We start from the raw sequence: 20,593 nt of genomic DNA, 5'->3' as shown, positions 1-20,593 counted from the left end.
CAACCTGTATAAAAACAAAAAAAAATGTTGGGGTCTGGGAGGTCAGCAGAAGGGGGACCTGTGGAATCAGGCCCTCCGCTGTTTAGCACTCACCTCCACCTCCAACATGCTGCCAACATCTCCAGCTCGTGCTGCTCCACTCCAAAATGGTTGCCCATGTGTCCCCGATACAATATCGCCGCAACAATCCTCATAGGAAGTGGGGTAGAACATCCGGATTTTTTGCCAGTGTGTTGTGCGCTCTCCGGTTCTCATTGGTTTCCATTGGCCGGATGGTGCAGTCCGGCTCCGCCCCGGATACGGCTGCCGGAGGAGCCGGACCAAAAAATAGCGCATGTTGGAACGGACACCGGAGTCCGGATCCGGTCCGGCTCCGGTCCGGACGAAACGGACACATGTGAACCCTGGCATAGACTTACATTGCTATGCCGTGCGTCCGGCCAGCATGCGGTGCGGCTCCGGCACGGCTATTCCGGATAGCCACCGCTAATGTGAACCGGGCCTAAGTATGGTGATCCTAATAATCCTTTAGGTGAGTGTAAATATTTTACATACTAGATCCAGGAACAGTTCTACTGTTGCTTTTCTAACTAGTTAGATGGTAGTTTATGGGCAAAAGTAACTGATTCATACTGCAGTAAGAACTCATAGAACAAAATTTGTCAGCAAGAGATCTCAACTATCGGATCAGCCCATCTGAATGCCATGCTAGCAGAGTCAATTGTTCCTTACTCTTCCCACTCCATGCTGCCCAGTCATGCATGTTGTCCCTCTACCCACCTCCATTGCAATAGAGGCTGGCAACGCATCTGTATGGAATTCTGCCCTGTACTGTTGCTTGAGGGATCGAGTGATTCTTGCAGGCAACGGCAACTGTATATGTGTGTCCGCAGCTTTAGTATAGGCAGGGTTTTTTTGCCATGCATTTCTGTTGTCAGTATATAGCTGTGTTATATAGCCTTTCATCCCCATTTCTTTGTGCTGTTTGTGTGGTTTGTTGATGTGTAACTGCAGCATATCACACCAGACACTTAACAGCACTGCTAATTGTCTGCATAGCATAGCCCTCAGCTTTTTTGAAATGTTAATTATCATCATCGCTTTGTGCTGTTGGGCTTATTTTACAGTTATTGAGGTATATTACACCAGCCAATGAGAAATGCTGCTGCTTATTTGCATACTATAGCCCTCAACTATTTTTAATTGTTCATCAACAACATCACTGCTTTCTGATGTGGGGCTTATTCTAGAAGACTGACAAATTGTGTCATATTATACCGCATGCCTAAAACCCATTGACAGACATATAATACACCCCAACCTCCAGCACAAGGAGGTGGATTATTCATTCACATACCATCTTTTGGATCACTGCTTTTGTATGGAAGTAGTTTAAGCAGACCCTCCCCTCCTCAGTCGCTGCTCCTGGATAAGAATACTTCATTTTATGAAGTGCATTGAGCCTCACTGTCCAAAAGACAAACTGTCATACCACGCGCTATACAGTGGGGTGCGAAAGTTTGGGCAACCTTGCAAATTGTCATGATTTTCCTGTATAAATCGTTGGTTGTTATGACAAAAAATGAAATCAATAAATCAATATTTAGTAGATCCTCCTTTTGCAGAAATTACAGCCTCTAAACGCTTCCTGTAGGTTCCAATAAGAGTCTGGATTCTGGATGAAGGTATTTTGGACCATTCCGCTTTACAAAACATCTCTAGTTCATTCCTGTTTAATGGCTTCCGAGCATGGACAGCTCTCTTTAACTCACACCACAGATTTTCAATTATATTCAGGTCTAGGGACTTGGATGGCCACTCCAGAACGTTGTACTTGTTCCTCTGCATGAATGCCTTAGTGCATTTTGAGACGTGTTTAGGGTCGTTGTCTTGTTGAAAGATCCAGCCCCGGCGCAGCTTCAGCTTTGTCACTGATTCCTGGACATTGGTCTCCAGAATCTGCTGATACTGAGTAGAATCCATGCGTTCCTCAACTTTGACAAGATTCCCAGTCCCTGCACTGGCCACACAGCCCCACAGCATGAATGAATCACCACTATATTTTACTGTAGATAGCAGGTGTTTTTCTTGGAATGCTGTGTTGTTTTTCCTCCATGCATAACGCCCCATTGTTATGCCCAAATAACTCTCCACAGCACCTTATTCCAAAATGAAGCTGGCTTGTCCAAATGTGTTTTAGCATACCTCAAGTGGCTCTATTTTGTGGTGTGGGCAGAGAAAAGGGTTCCTCTGCATCACTCTCACATACAGCATCTCCTTGTGTAAAGTGCGCCGAATGTTTGAACGATGCACAGTGACTCCATCTGCAGCAAGATGATGTTGTAGGTCTTTGGTGCTGGTCTGTGGGTTGACTCTGACTGTTCTCACCATTCGTCACTTCTGTTTATCCGAGATTTTTCTTGGTCTACCACTTCAAGCCTTAAAGGAGTTATCAAGGCATATTTAATGAAAATAAGTGCTACGTACCCGGGGCTTCCTCCAGCCCCAAGCTCCCAGCATGTCCCTCGCCGCAGCTCTGCGGTGAGATGTTCGCAGTCGCTGCTTCTTGGTCCCCGGCGATGATGTCAGACCGACCTGCGCAGTCCGCTCCGGTCCGCGTGGAGGTGATTGACAGCGCCGCTCGCGCAGGCGCAGTACAGCGGCCTGACATCATCGCCGGGGACCGGGAGGGAGCTGTGGCGAGCGGCTGCGGGCAGAGCTGCTGCAAGGGACATGCTGGGAGCTTGGGGCTGGAGGAAGCCCCAGGTAAGTAGCACTTATTTTATTACATTTCGCCTGATAACTCCTTTAAAGACAGAAGAGATAACTTTCGTTTTGCCTGAGGTAAAATGTTTCCTGAATACTACATGCCTTATCACCATGGTGATAACTCTAGAAACGTTATTAAAGACAGGAGATAAGCTTAGTGAATTGAGGCCAATGACCAGTCTCTACAGAAAATACTTTAACAGAAAATTGTATGGTGTATTCCCAGCATTAGATAGAAATGTTTGTCTTTAACAGGTATTATGCTGTTGCTTATCTTTAAGAGCAGATAGGAATTTCTGAGTTCTGGTCCGCATTAGTTGACATACAAGATAGGGAATGGTTGTATATCAAACTTTAACAATCTCTTCAGCTATGAAATGTCTGTTTGCACCTCTAAAGTCATTCATCTGTGTTCATTGTTGTGAGTGGTCAAATACTGCAGCACATTAGAAATTATTATACTGTATGTAAATTGGGCAGCTGCTTGCAGATCATGTTCTTTTACACAAATACACAGATGGTGATTAGAACGTTAGATTAAAATGCATCACAGTAACTATGGCACACTGTGTTTGTACAATGAGGAATGTATGCAAATACAGCCAAACACCCCCTATTGATTCTGCACATGTGTATCTATTGATGTCCATAGCAGTTTTCATGCATAATAACGCCTTGCGTAGATGCCTAAAGAACAACCACACAGTAAAGCACAGGTGTCAAACCCAGGAGCAGTGGGGCAAATGAGGCCCTCCTGGCCATCTTATGTGACCCTTGAGAGCTTCCAATGTCCATCATTGTAAGCACCAAAAGAGGAGCCCACCAGTGACAGTGTTTCTGGATGAAATATTGTTAGTTTGAGACGGGGTGCAGCAATACATCACAGGGTCCATATCCCCCAAACAAGATTAGCATGGGCCCCCTGCCTTGGATCCAAACACCCCCCCTCACCCCAACCATCTCCCCACTTAGCAAAGTAGCGCAGCAGAAATGTACATTTACCTGCTCCAACGATGCCATGTCTCTTCTGTTCTTCCTAGCAGTCGCATGCTCTCTGTTTCCATACCTCCTTCTCCCAATCATGTGACATACCGCAGGAGCCACAGGTATGCAGCATAGAGCGTGTGGCTGTCAGGAAAATCAGAAGAGACCTTAAGCAGCACTGGAGCAGGTAAATATTAAACTCCTCATCTGCACTACTCTGCAGTAGGGAGAGGAGCACCCCCCCAGCCGCTATAGTTATGTCACTTAGTTTTAGACTGTTCAGTTAATTTTAAAACGTAATAAAGAATTTGGCCCGTGACTTAAAGTGAACCTCCGGACTAAAAATCTACACAGCAGAACTGAAAAGACTTGGTATTTCATTAACAGTTTCACAGCATCAGAACTTTGTTTTTCTTACCAAAGCATAATTTTTAGCTGTATTTTTAGCTAAGCTCCACACATCAAAGAAAACTGCCCAGGCTTTTTTTCCCTGATGCTGTGCAGAGCATGATGGGATTTCCTATGTTGTTGTTCACATTGCCTAGCAACTGGGAGTGGTGATCAGCACACAGGACAGTTGGAACTATGTCTCATGCTCCCTGTCACATCCTTTCAACCAAAAAGATGGCTGCCCTCATAAAATCAAACATTTGCCTGTTCTTTTAAAACAGGGAGGTTAAGAGATTATATTACCTATCTATTTTAATTAACATAACTAATGTAACTTAATGACAGTATGTTTGTTTAGGCTGAAGTTCCTCTTTAAGGCTCATACACACGTCCAACATGCACACAACTACATGACCAACATGACAAACCACACAACCTGACGAACCACATGACCTGTACGTACACACGCCTAGACGGCTAAACAACCAACTCAATAAACGTACTATGCACACCTAAAAAAAAAGCCTTTTAGGCCTTTCAAGCTCTGCACCTCGGCTACCCAGACAACACTTTATTTGATGAATCAGACTGTGCTCTGCGAAACGCGTTATCGTTTTTGTGTCTGATTATTAAAGTTTCTTTCTTGGGTGTTGCCCCTTCTTCTTAGGCCTCTGTCACAGTAGGACGGTGCGTTTTGATGCGACGTTAAAGTTGCAACGCAAATTACAACGCAACACCCCCAAAAAAGTTGCAACGCAACTTAATGCCCCGTTACTGTTGCATACAGTAGAGCATACAGGCAATGAAAAGTATGTTTCTAAGTCATTACTGAGCATGTGCAAACAGTCCAACACAGCAAATAACGCACAGCATGCAGTACTTTCACTTAACATGCAGCATTAGTCACCAACGCAACGTGTGCACTGTGAACAGGGCATTGATTTTTCATTGCAGTGAGTTATTCTGCGTTAAATGTTGTTTTAACTTGCGACTTTAACGTCGCACTGTGAAAGAGGCCTTAGATTAAGTCATTTTATGTTTATTTCATCCATGGTTATTTTTTGGGGTGCCTTCTCCCTCCCAGTGAAATCGATAATTAACTTCCTATTACTTATGCTCTTGTAAATCTGAATGAATAACTGCATCTGAGAAAAGTAATGAACCACCTTAATTGGGCACCTTAATGATGTGGATCGATTAAATACAATCCTTTCTTTCAATCTGATTGATCTTATCTAAAATATGAATGTTCAATAAAATTCACACCGTTAATGGACAACTTAAAGTGAACCTGAACCGAATACTATTATTTAAAATAAACACATGATGTCCCTTAAAATGAATATTGCATACTTACCTCATTGTAAAATGCTCTCAGAAGCTCACGATTTTCTTCTTACAAAGATTCCTTCCATTTCTGACAAGATTTTGTCAGAACTGAAATATACCAGTTGCTGTCAGTTATACATCAGTTGCTGTCAGTTATAACTGAAAGGACAACTGATGAGCAAGGCAATCTCCATGTTTTCCTATGGCTCAAGTGGGCGATATTACAGTTTAAAGGGAACCAAAGTGCAACACGTTCACGGGTAACAGTCCCGCTTCTTCGGGAAAACGATTTTTGGAGGGTGCAAAGTCAGGTCATGAACCAGGTAGAGCGCCTCTGTCGGAGGCGCTCTACCTGGTTCATGACCTGATTTTGCACCTTTCAAAAATCGTTTGCCTGAAGAAGCGGGACTGTTACCCGTGAAATGCGTTGCACTTTTGGAGTTAAGGGGCCCATACACTCAGCCGATTTTGTGGCCGACCGATCGATCCCGATCGATCGATTGCAAATCGGTTGGCCAATCGACCGATCGATGGCCAATTTCGATCGACTTCGATGGATTTCCATCGAACTGGCAGGGTGGAAAATTTAGGTCGATCTGATGAGGTTGCTTATCATTTTGCATTGGCCTTAATGGAAATCTGATGGCAAAAAAATGCCATCAGATCGAATTTCAATAGATTTCAAACTGAAATCTATTGGAATTCTATCCTGGTAAAAAAATGTTCTAAAAACGCATCAGATAGATCATCGATTCATCAGATGCATTTCTTATCTATCTGCTGCCAATCTGACGAGTGTATGGGCACCTTTACTAATAAATGTTACTTTAGACTGTAAGTAACCTGTCCATTGTCCGGCCTTTTTTTCAGAAGGGAGGTGAGTCCACCCACTTCCCCCTTTTTAGCAATTTTAACTAATTTTATTCTACTTGGTGCCTCTGTTATCGTATTTCAATATGCAGCTAATCCAGTCTGACTTCAGTTTGAGCACCTGATCTTCATGCTTGTTGAGGGGCTGTGACTAAAAGTATTAGAAACACATGATCAGCAGGAGAGTCAGGCAACTGGCATTATTTTAAAAGTAAAAATCCACTTCCTTCTCAGTTTAGGTTCCAATGTGCTGGCCAGGAAGCTGATATGGGGTAATGGCCATTTTCAAAATGGAGGACGGAGAATTCCATTGATCACAGTGGACAAACAGAACGCAAGAGAGGAGAAAGAGATTGATGAGTAGACTACAGGGGAGGTAAGTATGATGTGTCTGTTTATTTTGACTTTTATTTTTCAGTTCAGGTTTGCTTTAGAAAACAAGTTAGCAAATTTAACTTTTTTCTTTGTGTCTCAACAGGTTCTCTTTATAAAATTGTTGGTTAAGCAACCATAGAAGGATCCCATGTTCTTCTACCAGCCATCATCTTTAGATGATTAGATGGTTGAAGGCGTGTGTCTTGTTATTCCTGGTAGTAAACACGGACCTTGCAGCAGAGTAAGGGTGTTATTGTTACAGATCTTATTGCTTTTCCCATTTGATGTGCTGTCATTGTGACAGTGCATTCTCATCTGCCCTGCTCATACGCAGAGGTGCTTAATACTTTGTCAGGCAGCCACTTGGCTCCCCTCGTGCCACATTTTCATTTTAAAGAACTGCCCTCAAAATGCTGGAGCTACAGGAAGAGGATCTACTAAGACCCTCTAAATTGCCTTAGCCATCACCACAGCGGAGGTTAAGTCAGCTCTGCCTTTCCACCAAATTAGCTCCAGCCCTTCTCCTGCAGTTTCCTCCGTGCTGCTGCTGCTGAGGCTGATGCTGAGGCTGCTACCAACGAAGGTCTCCATGACGACACTCCTCTCCCTCCCCTTTACAGCATCCCTTTTTACTAGGGTACGTGAATGACTTCCCCTGCAGCCAATCTGGATCTGCAGAACCAAAGGCAGGTAGGCGGGACAAAAGGAGGGTCTCCTATCCATCACATAGAAGGGGGCCCTTGCAACATACAGAGCAGAAAAATATCAATCTCAGCATTATTTGTATTTATTTAATACATCATTTACATTGATGACCCTCTTTTTGATAACCCTACAGACACACATGGATAGATTGCTGTCTCCATGTATCTGTTGCTATGTGCATTTTTTATATACCTGATAGCAGACAGGAATAACACTACCACATAAAATCATCTTTAGCCACATTTTCTCTTGTCCGCTTCCCCAGAAAGGATTATTGTTTTTTTCCTCCTAGATCCTCGTGTCTATTTATGTCTTTCATGTATTCTTAAGCGAGGTTTCTTTCTTTTTCTTTTTTTCCCTTGACATGAGACCTAGAGACCTGCAGTCTGCAATGCCATCATACCAATGGGGAAACAGGTAAGTGAATGGCCCCTTTTGAATCTCCATCTGTGTTTGTGAGCATGATTCTAAGCATGCACCGTGGTCTCACTGACATAATTCACACACATCCACACGTACAGTGCATGCCTCGGCTGTGTCCTTTAGTTTGCTGGGGGATTTTCGACACGCAGACTTTAATGTGCGCTTACGTTAAGAGATTGCATGCGATCTGCATTCATGATGTGCACTGAATCCTATATGTGCTTTTTTTTTTCTCTCTTCCCCCGTTTTTGTGCTGTAGCAGAGTCTGATCTCTCCAGGACCTTGGAATTTGTCCCCCTAAGATGCTGAGACTGGACCCCCTGTTAATCCTGGTGGCTTCCATGTCGTATTTCAACCCAGAAAAGGCCTTGGCAGCCCCAGCAGAAAGCGGTGAGCTATCCAACCCCCCCTTCCCTTTTGTCCTGTGTCTTATTGCAATGCCTCTTATACCATACCGGCCGCCTGTGCTGCTATTTCACCTGGACTTTCAGCTGCTGATCCCAAAGCCTCCGCAGACCTTTGTTTTACGGGGTTTTTAATCCATTCTGATATTCCGTACAGCTTTATCACCCATTCCAAACGCAGCCTCCTGGTTATCTCATCCCTCGTCGTACGTTTATCCTCGCCTCAACCATTTTTAACCCCTGATACCCTCGGTTTACTATTCGTCGCCTTCCTCTTGTTTTTTTTTTAACCCAACAGCGTTACCAATTCCAAATCACTCTAACAAGATTTAATGGCTGTCACAACAGTATTTTAACCCTTCAGTATGCACAGGCTGAAATGATTGTATTGATTTCCTTATGTGAAATGGAGAGAGGCTATTTATATGACAGTCTGCTTTCATTATTGCTTTTTTTCTCCGTGTTGTCGCGCGTTTGTAAAATGCATACACAGATGCATAAGACAAGCATGGCAAAGGTCAGTGATAAGGTGTAAGGTGGTGTAACCGATAGCAACCCATCACGTTGCTGGAGTCAGATCAGTGATTGGCTGCTGTGGGCTAGTGATCATTACTCTTTAGTGTTATTTATTTGAACCTCTGAATGGGCCGGTTTTCTTCCTCTGAATGGGTTAATTGATGCAGTGATATAGATGTGCAGTTAATGAATGGAAGCCTGTTTTCGCTGCTAAATTTGTTACAGTGAAATGTGCTTTAGCACTCATGCGTGTCTCTCTCTCTGTTAAATCCCTGTGGATGTGTCAAGTGTTTACCTCAAAGGCTCCCTAGGGTAAACATGGGTGTGATTATGCCTTGTGACAACAAAAAATGATATCGCTCGTCGCGCTGTAGGGCATGATCAGGACAGGACAGCTTGCAGGCCTCTGGTTACTGAAACTCTATTAATCCCTGGATGGTTAGTCTGTCATGACTGGGACTTGTAGTTCCTTAACAATACTCCTGGAAGTGTTCCACGTTAAAGCGCAATCTGGATTGCGCATGAAATTGTTTACGATCACTGCTTTTTGCATTTGAGAGCTACAAGTTTATATGTATAACTAGAGGGGAGCAGATCCTGAAATTGCAGGGGGGGGCAGAGCTGTTTTGTGGCCACAGCTACTAACCTTCCCTTCCTCCGATACAGGAGACTGTACTTCACATCAGGTGTTTTTGTGGCTACACTTGTTATGGGTGTAAAGATCACGATGGCCACACTTGTTTTATGACCCTTGTGAGATGGGCCCCAAGGCCGTGAAGGAGAGGCAAGGGAATGAGGGGGGTAACATTGGGGAGGATATCAACGTTTACCTGGGGGGAAGGGGGGGGCACATGAATTGTATGAGCCATGCCCATACCATTTTCAATTTGCATGATTCAAAACCAGCCTGCAGTGGGACGATTCTCCAACCCAACCCATGGGCCATTTAATTGACACTGTAGTGGCCTGGTCCTTAGTATGGACACTCAGGATGTACCAAACTCCTACACAGGACCAAACTTTACACTGCTTCATGGAATAAACATGTTGGTGTCTTATTTATTAACCCTCCTGGCGGTCTATTAACCCATTCGCGTTCCGTCATTTTCACTTGAGAAATGTTCACCTCCCATTCATTAGCCTATAACTTTATCACTACTTATCACAATGAACTGATCTATATATTGTTTTTTCCGCCACCAATTAGGCTTTCTTTGGGGGGGTACATTTTTGCTAAGAGCCACTTTACTGTAAATGCATTTTAACAGGAAGAATAAGAAAAAAAACGGAAAAAATCATTATTTCTCAGTTTTCAGCCATTATAGTTTTAAAATAATACATGCCTCCATAATTAAAACTCATGTATTGTATTTGCCCATATGTCCCGGTTATTACACCGTTAAAATTATGTCCCTATCACAATGTATGGCGACAATATTTTATTTGGAAATAAAGGTGCATTTTTTCCGTTTTGCATCTATCACTATTTACAAGTTTAAAATAAAAAAAAATATAGAAATATATCATCTTTACATTGATATTTAAAAAGTTTAGACACTTAGGTAAATATTTACATGTTTTTTTTATTGTAATGGTTTTTTTTTTTATATTAAACATTTTATATGGGTAGTTTTGGGAGGGTGGGATGTAAACAATAGTTTTATAATGTAAATGTGTGTTCATTTTTTTTTTTTTTTACTTTTAGTTGTAGTATTACTTTTTGGCCACAAGATGGCGGCCATGAGTTTGTTTACATGACGTCGCTCTAAGCGTAACATACGCTTAGAGCGACGCATGGGGGAGGTCACACCCAGAAAAGGCGCAGCTTCCGAGAGAAGCTGTCGCTTTTTCAGCGGGGGAGAGGAATCAGTGATCGGGCACCATAGCCCGATTCACTGATTGCCTGGCTAACGAACCGTGGGCCGGGAGCGCGAGTGCACGCGTGCGATCGGCCGCGGCAGCGCGCATGGTTCCTGGACGTAGTTTCTACGTCCAGGAACCAAAATAGGTTAAAAAGCGCCAGGGGCAGCGCAGCAGTTTTAAAAAATTTTTTTTTTTTTTAAATCATGTAGCGAGCCCAGGGCTTGCTAGATGATAGCCGCTGTGCAGAGACATCCCCCCACCTGCTTCGATCAGGAAATCCCGTTCAAAGAACGGGATTTCCTGGAGGGTTTTCCCCGGCGACGGGCGGGATGACATCACCAATGTCGTGATGTCATTGGGAGTGGCAAAGTGCTAGCTGCGTGTTGCAAAAAAAAATTATGCAAATCGGCCCAGCAGGGCCTGAGAAATCCTCCTGCGCGGCTTACCGCCAGGAAAGTTAATGCTCTGTAAACCATATCATAGTCCGTTAACAACCAATCACAGACCAACAGGGGCGTAACTGCAGTGAAGCAGACCCTGCATGTGCAGGGGGGGGGGTCCAGAGCTGTAAAGGGGGCCCCCACTACTACTTCCCTCCCTCTGATATAGGGGTCTATCCTTCAGATCAGGGGTTTTGGTGGCTACATTTGCTATTAGTGTGAAGCTTAGGATGTCCACACTTGTTTTATGACCCATGAAAGAGAGGCCCCCAGGCTGTGAGGACCACTAAGGATAGGCAAGGGAAAGGGTGTGAACATTGGGGGCCCAATCAGAGTTTTTTTTGCTGGGGGGCCCCCATCATTTGTGATTATGCCCCTACAGACTAATTTACACTTTTCTATGGCTTTGTTCACACTGACTTTAATGCCAAATGGCAAAAAGTATTGTTTTTCTTGCATTAAAATAGCATTTTTAGGGCATTTTCCTATCATTGCAGCTTGTCAAATACCAGAGAACACCTTGGATAGAGGGGTATTCTGTTTATCTCTATAAATGCCTAAAAACAAACCCTGAAAAATGCCTGAAACCCAGAAAAAGTAGCCACCAATTGTTTTTCCTTTTAAAGGTGCTCTATTGTGTAAAAAAATTGTATAATTTAAATTGCATATAAATTACTTTTTTCTCCTATGTTGCTGTCACTTACAGTAGGTAGTGAAAAGCTGACAAATCTGAGAGATTTTAAACTAGTCCATCTCCTCATGGGAAATTCTTAGTATTACCTTTATTCTTCACAGGGGTGCAGCTTTGCCCAGGTAAACCAAGCAGACAATTGGGGCCTCACCCACAGCAGGGGCCTCCCATGCTGCCAAGGCCACCCTGTCTGTGACTTGTATGGCCACCGCTGCCTCCCCGTCACTCACACACAGACGACAGGTCAGAGGCAACACATCAGACGCGGAAGTGAGGTCATTGCTCGTTTATTTCATTTGAAGTGTGCTGTATGATTACTGTGCGCTGCTCTCCTCTCTTCAGGTCATCCCTGATCTGCTGGCCAGTGAGTATAAGTACGGTGACCAGACGTCCCGCTTTACCCCAGACGCGTCCCGCCTTCGGGGTCCGCTGTCCCAGGATGCCTTGTGTCCCGGGAAACGTCCCGCTTTAAGCAGCGGGGCGTCCCGGCCTCGGGACTCTGGCCACCGTAATTGCAACTGTTAGACGCCGCGCCAGTTCGCAGCCCGCGGCCCCGCTCCAGCAGCCTGCATAGTGTTTGGCAGGCAGAGCAGGGCTACGGGAAGATGGCGTCCGAAGCCCTGTACTGGAGACTATTTGTGTCTCCAGTACAGGGCTTTGGGTTCCATCTTCCCATAGCCCTGCTATTCCATCAGCGCGGGAGACTGCAAGAGGAAGATCTCGGAGGAGCTGCGCTCCATAGGAGAGGAGACTTCTGTCAGGTGAGTAAATTCTTTTTTTTTTTTTTTTTGCAGGTGTTGTGCTGCCCACATTGCGTTTATTTACTGCTAAAATGTTGCCCACATTGCGTTTATTTACTGCTAAAATGTTGCCCACGTTGCGTTTATTTACTGCTAAAATGTTGCCCACATTGCATTTATTTACTGCTAAAATGTTGCCCACATTGCGTTTATTTACTGCTAAAATGTTGCCCACATTGCATTTATTTACTGCTAAAATGTTGCCCACGTTGCGTTTATTTACTGCTAAAATGTTGCCCACATTGCGTATTCTTTTCTGGTGAAATGTGGCCCACTGCGTTTATTTTCTGGTGAAATGCTGCCCACATTGCGTTTATTTACTACTAAAATGTTGCCCACATTGCTCTTATCTTCGGGTGAAATGTTGCACACATTGTGTTTATTTACTGCTAAAATGTTGCCCACATTGCGTTTATTTACTACTAAAATGTTGCACACATTGCGTTTATTTTCTGGTGAAATGTTGCCCACATTGCAATTATTTACTGCTAAAATGTTGCCCACATTGTGTTTACTTTCTGGTGAAATGTTGCGCACACATTGCGTTTATTTACTGCTAAAATGTTGCCCACATTGCGTTTTCTTTTCTGGTGAAATGTTGCCCACATTGGGTTTTCTTTTCTGGTGAAATGTTGCCCACATTGGGTTTTCTTTTCTGGTGAAATGTTGCCCACATTGCTTTTATTTACTGCTAAAATGTTGCCCACATTGCGTTTATTTACTGCTAAAATGTTGCCCACATTGCGTTTATTTTCTGGTGAAATGCTGCCCACATTGCTTTTATTTGCTGCTAAAATGTTGCCCACATTGCGTTTATTTTCTGGTGAAATGCTGCCCACATTGCGTTTATTTACTGCTAAAATGTTGCCCAGATTGTGTTTATTTACTGCTAAAATGTTGCACACATTGCGTTTATTTTCCGGTGAAATGTTGCCCACATTGCATTTATTTACTGCTAAAATGTTGCCCAGTGCCCACATTGCGTTTATTTTCTGGTGTCTGGGGAAACTGTTGCTGCATTTATTATTTAACGGTCATAGTTGGCTATATTTGCTGCTTTTGGGTTACGGTACACTAATAAATAGCATCACACAGTTTCTGCACACCCATGATGCGAATCCTCGTTTCACCACATCATGGCGGAAACACTGCTGTCTTAAGCCTCGCTGTTACATCATTACGTTAGCTCTGCCCACACATGTCATGGCCACGCCCATTTTTTGGCATATGCCCCAATCTTCGGCACCCCCAGCCTTTTTTTGGCGTTTTTTAATCAATATTTATGTGCGTGTTGTTGTTTTTTTTAAATGACTTTTTTTTTTAATTTCTCCCCTGCTCCCTCCCTCCCCCCGCCAGCCAATCAGCGTGATCAGCTGTCATAGGCTTCAGCCTATGACAGTCTATCAGTACCCAGCCTCAGGAGGGGACAGCCGAAAAGGGTGTCTGGACACCCTTTTCTCTTGGGTGTCCAGACACCCCCTCCCTGCAGCACACATGCAATTAAAATATACAGGATCTTCTCAAAATATTAGCATATTGTGATAAACTTCATTATTTTCTGTAATGTACTGATAAACATTAGACTTTCATATATTTTAGATTCAAATACACACAACTGAAGTAGTTCAAGCCTTTTATTGTTTTAATATTGATGATTTTGGCATACAGCTCATGAAAACCCAAATTTCCTATCTCAAAAAATTAGCATATTTCATCCGACCAATAAAAGAAAAGTTTTTTTTAAAACAAAAAAAGTCAACCTTCAAATGATTATGTTCAGTTATGCACTCAATACTTGGTCAGGAATCCTTTTGCAGAAATGACTGCTTCAATTCGGCGTGGCATGGAGGCAATCAGCCTGTGGCACTGCTCAGGTGTTATGGAGGCCCAGGATGCTTCGATAGCGGCCTTAAGCTCATCCAGAGTGTTGGGTCTTGCGTCTCTCAACTCTCTCTTCACAATATCCCACAGATTCTCTATGGCGTTCAGGTCAGGAGAGTTGGCAGGCCAATTGAGCACAGTAATACCATGGCCAGTAAACCATTTACTAGTGGTTTTGGCACTGTGAGCAGGTGCCAGGTCATGCTGAAAAATGAAATCTTCATCTCCATAAAGCTTTTCAGCAGATGGAAGCATGAAGTGCTCCAAAATCTCCTGATAGCTAGCTGCATTGACCCTGCCCTTGATAAAACAGAGTAGACCAACACCAGCAGCTGACATGGCACCCCAGACCATCACTGACTGTGGGTACTTGACACTGGACTTCAGGCATTTTGGCATTTACCTCTCCCCAGTCTTCCTCCAGACTCTGGCACCTTGATTTCCGAATGACATGTAAAAGTTGCTTTCATCCAAAAAAAGTACTTTGGACCACTGAGTAACAGTCCAGTGCTGCTTCTCTGTAGCCCAGGTCAGGCGCTTCTGCCGCTGTTTCTGGTTCAAAAGTGGGTTCATGCTTCCATCTGCTGAAAAGCTTTATGGAGATGAAGATTGCACGACCAGGCACCTGCTCACAGTGCCAAAACCACTGGTAAATGGTTTACTGACCATGATATTACTGTGCTCAATTGGCCTGCCAACTCTCCTGACCTGAACGCCAATCTGTGGGATATTGTGAAGAGAAAGTTGAGAGACGCAAGACCCAACACTCTGGATGAGCTTAAGGCCGCTATCGAAGCATCCTGGGCCTCCATAACACCTGAGCAGTGCCACAGGCTGATTGCCTCCATGCCACGCCGCATTGAAGCAGTCATTTCTGCAAAAGGATTCCCGACCAAGTATTGAGTGCATAACTGAACATAATTATTTGAAGGTTGACTTTTTTTGTGTTAAAAAAACTTTTCTTTTATTGGTCGGATGAAATATGCTAATTTTTTGAGATAGGAAATTTGGGTTTTCATGAGCTGTATGCCAAAATCATCACTATTAAGACAATAAAAGGCTTGAACTACTTCAGTTGTGTGTATTTGAATCTAAAATCTATGAAAGTCTAATGTTTATCAGTACATTACGGAAAATAATGAACTTTATCACAATATGTTAATTTTTTGAGAAGATCCCGTACAGTATGGGAAATTGAATTTCACAACTGAGTCCTTGCCTGGCTGCTTAGTTTTCAAAAAGTGCTCCTTCGAATACCAGTCTAGCCAGTTGCCTTATTCACTTCATGGCAAGCAGAAGACTTCATCCATGGTCCACCACCACATACTGCATAACTATTGCTGCTTGTGTTTTGTTCCAGAGTTCACATACAATTTTCATGGTGGTGGAAGCAGGTGCAGAAACCAACACAATAGTGACCACCAGAAAACGCTGCTTGTGATGGTAAACAAACCCCACTACCAAATGTCACCGCCCACAAAGATACCTTTGAGTTCTATGGAATTGGTTTCCCTAGCAGGATAGGAACACTTTCATGACAGGAAAAACTTAAAGGGAACCTTAACTGACACATCTATAAAAAACTACTTTTGTATTCCATGTAGCAAGTACAGCAGACACTTACCACATTGTCTGCTGTTTTCAATTGTCCCTCTGAGCCCTGTAGTGCGCCCCGTTAGTTTCTGCCGACTGACCAGTCGCAATCAGCCCGGCCCAGAACTTGTTTGTTCCATCCACCATCTCGCTCGCATGGTCCTAGTGCCTTTCTCTATTTAGCGCCTGCGCAGTATAACAACTTGTGCGCTGGCGCATTGTTTTCCTTAGCGTGCGCATGAATTTGCTTGATTCATGCTTGTTAGCATCCCATATGCAGGGCCGGCGCTACCATTAAGGCAAAGGAGGCAGCTGCCCCAGGGCCCCAGAGCTTGTAAGGGGCCCCCAGTGGCTACAAGAGGAAAAAAAAATTTTCAAATCGGCCTTATAGTTTTTGAGAAAATCGATTTTAACGTTTCAAAGGGAAAAAAAATACACATTTAAGAACCTGCCGACTTTAATGGTTAATAGCAAATCCACCTTAAATGCTAGAAACCCTAAATTTGCAGGATATGTTAAGGAGATCATTAGGAATAAGAGAAAAAAACTATTTTTCCAAAAGACCTTATAGTTTTTGAGAAAATCGATTTTAAAGTTTCGAAGGAAAAAAGTATACTTTTAAATGCGGTAAATGTCACTTTTAGTAGTGTAGTTGTACATGCATCAAACGAAAGCGCAATAAATTTCCTGACGGGGTTTCCAGGGGGTCTATATGCAGCCGCAGCACTTTGGCCAGGGATCGCTATACAGCCGCAATATGGCTGTATGAAGATCCCTGGCATTTTTTCCTATTTTCCCAATTTTTTTCTTTATGTTTAGAGTGTGGGATTTTTTTTTTTTTTTAAATTATGTGGGGTCCCCCCTCCTGAAACTTTTTAACCCCTTGTCCCCATGCAGGCTGGGATAGCCAGAATGTGGAGCTCCGACCGATTGGGACTTCACACCCTGTTATACCAGCTGCAAAAAAGGTCCCCTAATGCCGATTTTTGTTCCGGGGTATATGTTGGGGGGGCCCCCCAGGTTTATTTTGCCCTGGGGCCCCATTGTTGCTTAAACCGGCCCTGCCCATATGGGCACGCGAGAACACTCCCCTCAGCTTCTTGCACGATCACTGATGACGGAAACACAGCCGGCCTCTGCAAACTTTGTGCACATGCTCTGGCACTATACACATTACGCTCGAGTAGCTCTGTCTGCGTGTTGGAACACTGCAGCAGAATCTGACAGTGCGGGAGTGATTAGTCATAAGATGACATCCTAGGCTGCACGCTGCCCTGGAAGTAATCGCTCCTGTTCGCCGCTATATTAGTGACGTCACGAAAACGAAACTATGCCACCAACGGTGAACAGGGTTGAGCAGAGCGGCGAAAATGATTGCATTAAATACACTGAATTGTGAGTAGACTGGGAAACCTTTTATTTCAATTTGCACTGCACAGTTAAGGTTCCCTTTAAGGACCTTATTATTATTTAGCATTTATATAGCGCCAACATCTTCCACAGCGCTGTACAGAGTATATTGTCTTGTCACTTAACTGTCCCTCAGAGGGCATACATTTGAAATCGGCGCCGGTAGACTTGGGCGCAGGATACAGCCGGTATATGGCTGATCCTGCTGCTGCACAAGTCCGTGCCGTGTTAATTACTATCCCCCTCCAGGCCGCCATAGACATTGGGTGAATGGTATAATTCGGCTTCCAGCAATTGCTGGAGACCAAACTATTGTGTTTTTTAAGCCACTTCGGCTCCGTCTTCTGACAGCGCCGATGTTACTCACTGAGCGCTGCTGTAGATGTGATTCCCATTATAGTCTATGGAGGCGCCGGCTGCGCCCAAATCTAGCAGCGCTGAAAAGCACTGCTCTGCCTCAAAGGGGCTTACAATCTAATGCCTACCCCAGTCATATATCCATATTGTGTGGTGCATGTATCCTAGTCTAGGGCCAATTTTAGGAGGAAGCCAATTAACTTGTCTGTATTTGGGGGGGGGGGGGGTGGAAGGAAACCTTAGCACTCATTCTTCATAGGCCTCATTCACAGTGGTGCGTTGTGGTTTAACGACCGCTCTGTAATGTGGCTTAGTGTACTGCTATACGACGTTCACAGTGCGGTTGGTGTGTTGTGGTATGATGGAGTGTGGCATGGTAATGTACTGCCTGTATAGCCCTCGGTGTGACTGATAGGCATTTGTTCAGCACAGGATTTACCATGTGGTAAAATTACCTTAACTATCACTTCAGGATCAGTGAATGCCTCATAAACTATTTTAGCACTCAGTTTAGTGTTTTTCTGCTGTTCACTTTTGTGTTTGTGCAGCCACATTGCTTTCCCAATCACTTAAGGGCTCATACACATGAATTCAATCACAGGCGTTCAGATCAACTCTTCACACACACCACATACTTCATTGAAACCACTGCTCACATTTGCAGAGTTTTTGAGATGTTTACTAGGCAGTTGAAAACACATGGCAGCTACAGGAAGAGAAAGCAAATGATATAAAACTGCCAAACAAACTCCAGGCAAATGATATGTACCTTTAGAAGGTGTTTGCCACTTCTGAATTACTGTTTGTTTAACCACTTAACGACCGCCTAACGCCGATAGGCGTCGGCAGAGCGAAGTGGTGTTTCCATGGAAACTTCCATGTCAGTTCACAGAGGGTGACTCCGTGAACAGCATACGAGCCTCCGATCGTGGCTCGCAGGCTAATTGTAAACACGCGGGGAAGAAATTCCCTGTGTTTACATCATACGGCGCTGCTATCGCAGCAGCGCCGTAAAGGAGATCGGCGATCCCCGGTCTCTGATTAGCCGGGGATCGCCGCCGTCTGATAGGCTAAAGCCTATTAGAGGCGGTACAAGATGGATCGCCGTCCTGTGCCGCCCATAGCCAGAGCGAGAGGGAGGGAGGAATATCGCTGCGGAGGGGGGCTTTGAGGAGCCCCCCCGCTCGGCCACACAGAGCGGCGGCGATCAGACCCCCCAGCAGGACATCCCCCTAGTGGGGGAAAAAAGGGGGGAAGTCTGATCGCCCTGCAGCAATCACGATCTGTGCTGCGGGCTGGAGAGCCCACGCAGCACAGCTCATACAAAAATCCTCTGGTCCTTAAGTGGTTAACTTTTTTTGCAAGATAAACATAGTGCCAAATGAAATTCCCTGGTGAATGCCAGGTTGACCTGTCCTTGGTGGGGCCATCTCTTTTTTTTTCAGTGATATAGTGAGTTTATTGACTCATTTCATTCAACAGCTAAAACCTGATTGGTTGATCTGGGCACCTATTGAACTTTGAGACAGGTCTTCTTGGTGCCTGCTCCGAGCCACCTGGCACCTGCTTTGGCTATAGCGGCACTGGGGAGAATTTAACGGAAAATGCTGTATTTCAGGTGCCGGCAGTAGTCAGACCCCGAATTACTCTACCAGAGAGACAAATTAGATCATCAGTAGGGTAATATATGTGTTATATCCCACTATGTAGCCACATGCAGGGAGAGACGTCTCTTGGCTTCTCCTGCATCCAATCAAGGATTGAACTTCATCCCAATCAGTAGCTGATACCACTTTCCCATGCAAAATCTTTAATCTGTAATAGATTATTAGAGGGGTCTGTATGGCTGATATTTTGGTGAAACCCCTCCCACAGTGTGATGTCATGACCACGGTCCTGACAGTTTCCTCTCTGTGAACCTTGTTGTAAATATTGGCTGTTTCCAACTGCCAAGCAACTGGCATTCTTAGTGGGTGTGGCTATAGATAATGGCATTTGGTGCTGTCCAGTTTTTTTCTTGTCTACTAGTAGTAAAGATGATGACATACAGGCTGATTGTGGATCAAATAACATGAATGAATTACATGGCAAATATCAATCATGTCTTGGCCCCGCCGGAACCATACATATGCACTGTACTTATCCTACCGTTCTTCATACACATGTCATGATACATATTTTTAGTAAAAAGCCTCAGATTGACTGAAGTGTTAGAAATCATGGACCTGACCCACAAAAGGCCGGTCATCAGTGTCAGACTGGGAAGTGGAAAAACTGAGGAAATCCACCTGCTGGCCAAGCAGCAGAAACCGTGTTATCACTCCCAATAGAAACCTGCATCAAGTCTTCACCGTGAGCAGCAACACCTGATTACTGCTGCTTGGCCAGCAAGTGTATTTCCTCAGCTTTTCCAGCTCCCATTCCGACACTGCCGGTCATGTTTCTAGTTGTAACCCTAGGGGAACACCGCCTGTTTCTCTATTAGCAGCCTTTTTTGCACCAGGCCCATGACTGTGATGTAACTCTAGTTTTATTAAATTCATAAACAAAACATCAGTTTTGTCATAGTGTGGAGGACACTACAATAATGTGCTTTGAATTTCAATTCACTTTCAACTATGATTTTATGGAATCATCAGAAACACTTCCATACCTCTCAACTTTTTGAGATAAAAAATAGGGACACTTTAAGACACCCCCTAATCACTCCCCTGCAACACCCCTAGACACTGATACAATAAGTTATTGAGAAGCAAAAAAAAAAGTTTCAAAAATTCAGACCACACTCGTCCT

The 20,593-nt window shown here is 44.1% G+C and overlaps 2 protein-coding genes across 8 annotated transcripts in view; one reads left to right on the top strand and one right to left on the bottom strand.

The window, feature by feature from the left end:
• Positions 1 to 20,593, bottom strand: part of LOC137521684 (G-protein coupled receptor family C group 5 member C-like) — a 152,533-nt gene that overhangs the window by 129,473 nt on the left and 2,467 nt on the right. The window contains exon 2 of one of the 3 annotated variants that reach the window (XM_068241298.1): positions 3,772 to 3,897. The exons of 1 other annotated variant lie outside the window; for it this stretch is intronic. In XM_068241298.1, coding sequence (XP_068097399.1) covers positions 3,772 to 3,852 — 81 coding nt within the window. In that variant the 5' untranslated portion in view covers positions 3,853 to 3,897. Of the gene's footprint in view, positions 1 to 3,771; positions 3,898 to 20,593 lie in introns of those variants that run through there. One more of the 3 variants, XM_068241299.1, reaches the window with a different exon arrangement.
• LMTK3 (lemur tyrosine kinase 3) overlaps positions 6,588 to 20,593 on the top strand; it is a 153,202-nt gene continuing 139,196 nt past the window's right edge. For 3 of the 5 annotated variants that reach the window (XR_011022177.1, XM_068241290.1, XM_068241287.1), the window contains exons 1-3: positions 6,588 to 6,718; positions 6,821 to 7,839; positions 8,105 to 8,235. Coding sequence is in view for 4 of the 5 variants with exons in the window: in XM_068241290.1 (XP_068097391.1) it covers positions 8,148 to 8,235 (88 nt within the window). In the remaining variant the exon portion in view is untranslated. Of the gene's footprint in view, positions 6,719 to 6,820; positions 7,840 to 8,104; positions 8,236 to 20,593 lie in introns of those variants that run through there. The other 2 variants (XM_068241288.1, XM_068241289.1) reach the window with 2 other exon arrangements.

This window comes from Hyperolius riggenbachi, chromosome 6 (genome assembly GCF_040937935.1).
Source record: "Hyperolius riggenbachi isolate aHypRig1 chromosome 6, aHypRig1.pri, whole genome shotgun sequence".
NCBI classification, from domain to species: Eukaryota; Metazoa; Chordata; class Amphibia; order Anura; family Hyperoliidae; genus Hyperolius; species Hyperolius riggenbachi.
This window is presented reverse-complemented; position numbering and strand designations above follow the sequence as displayed.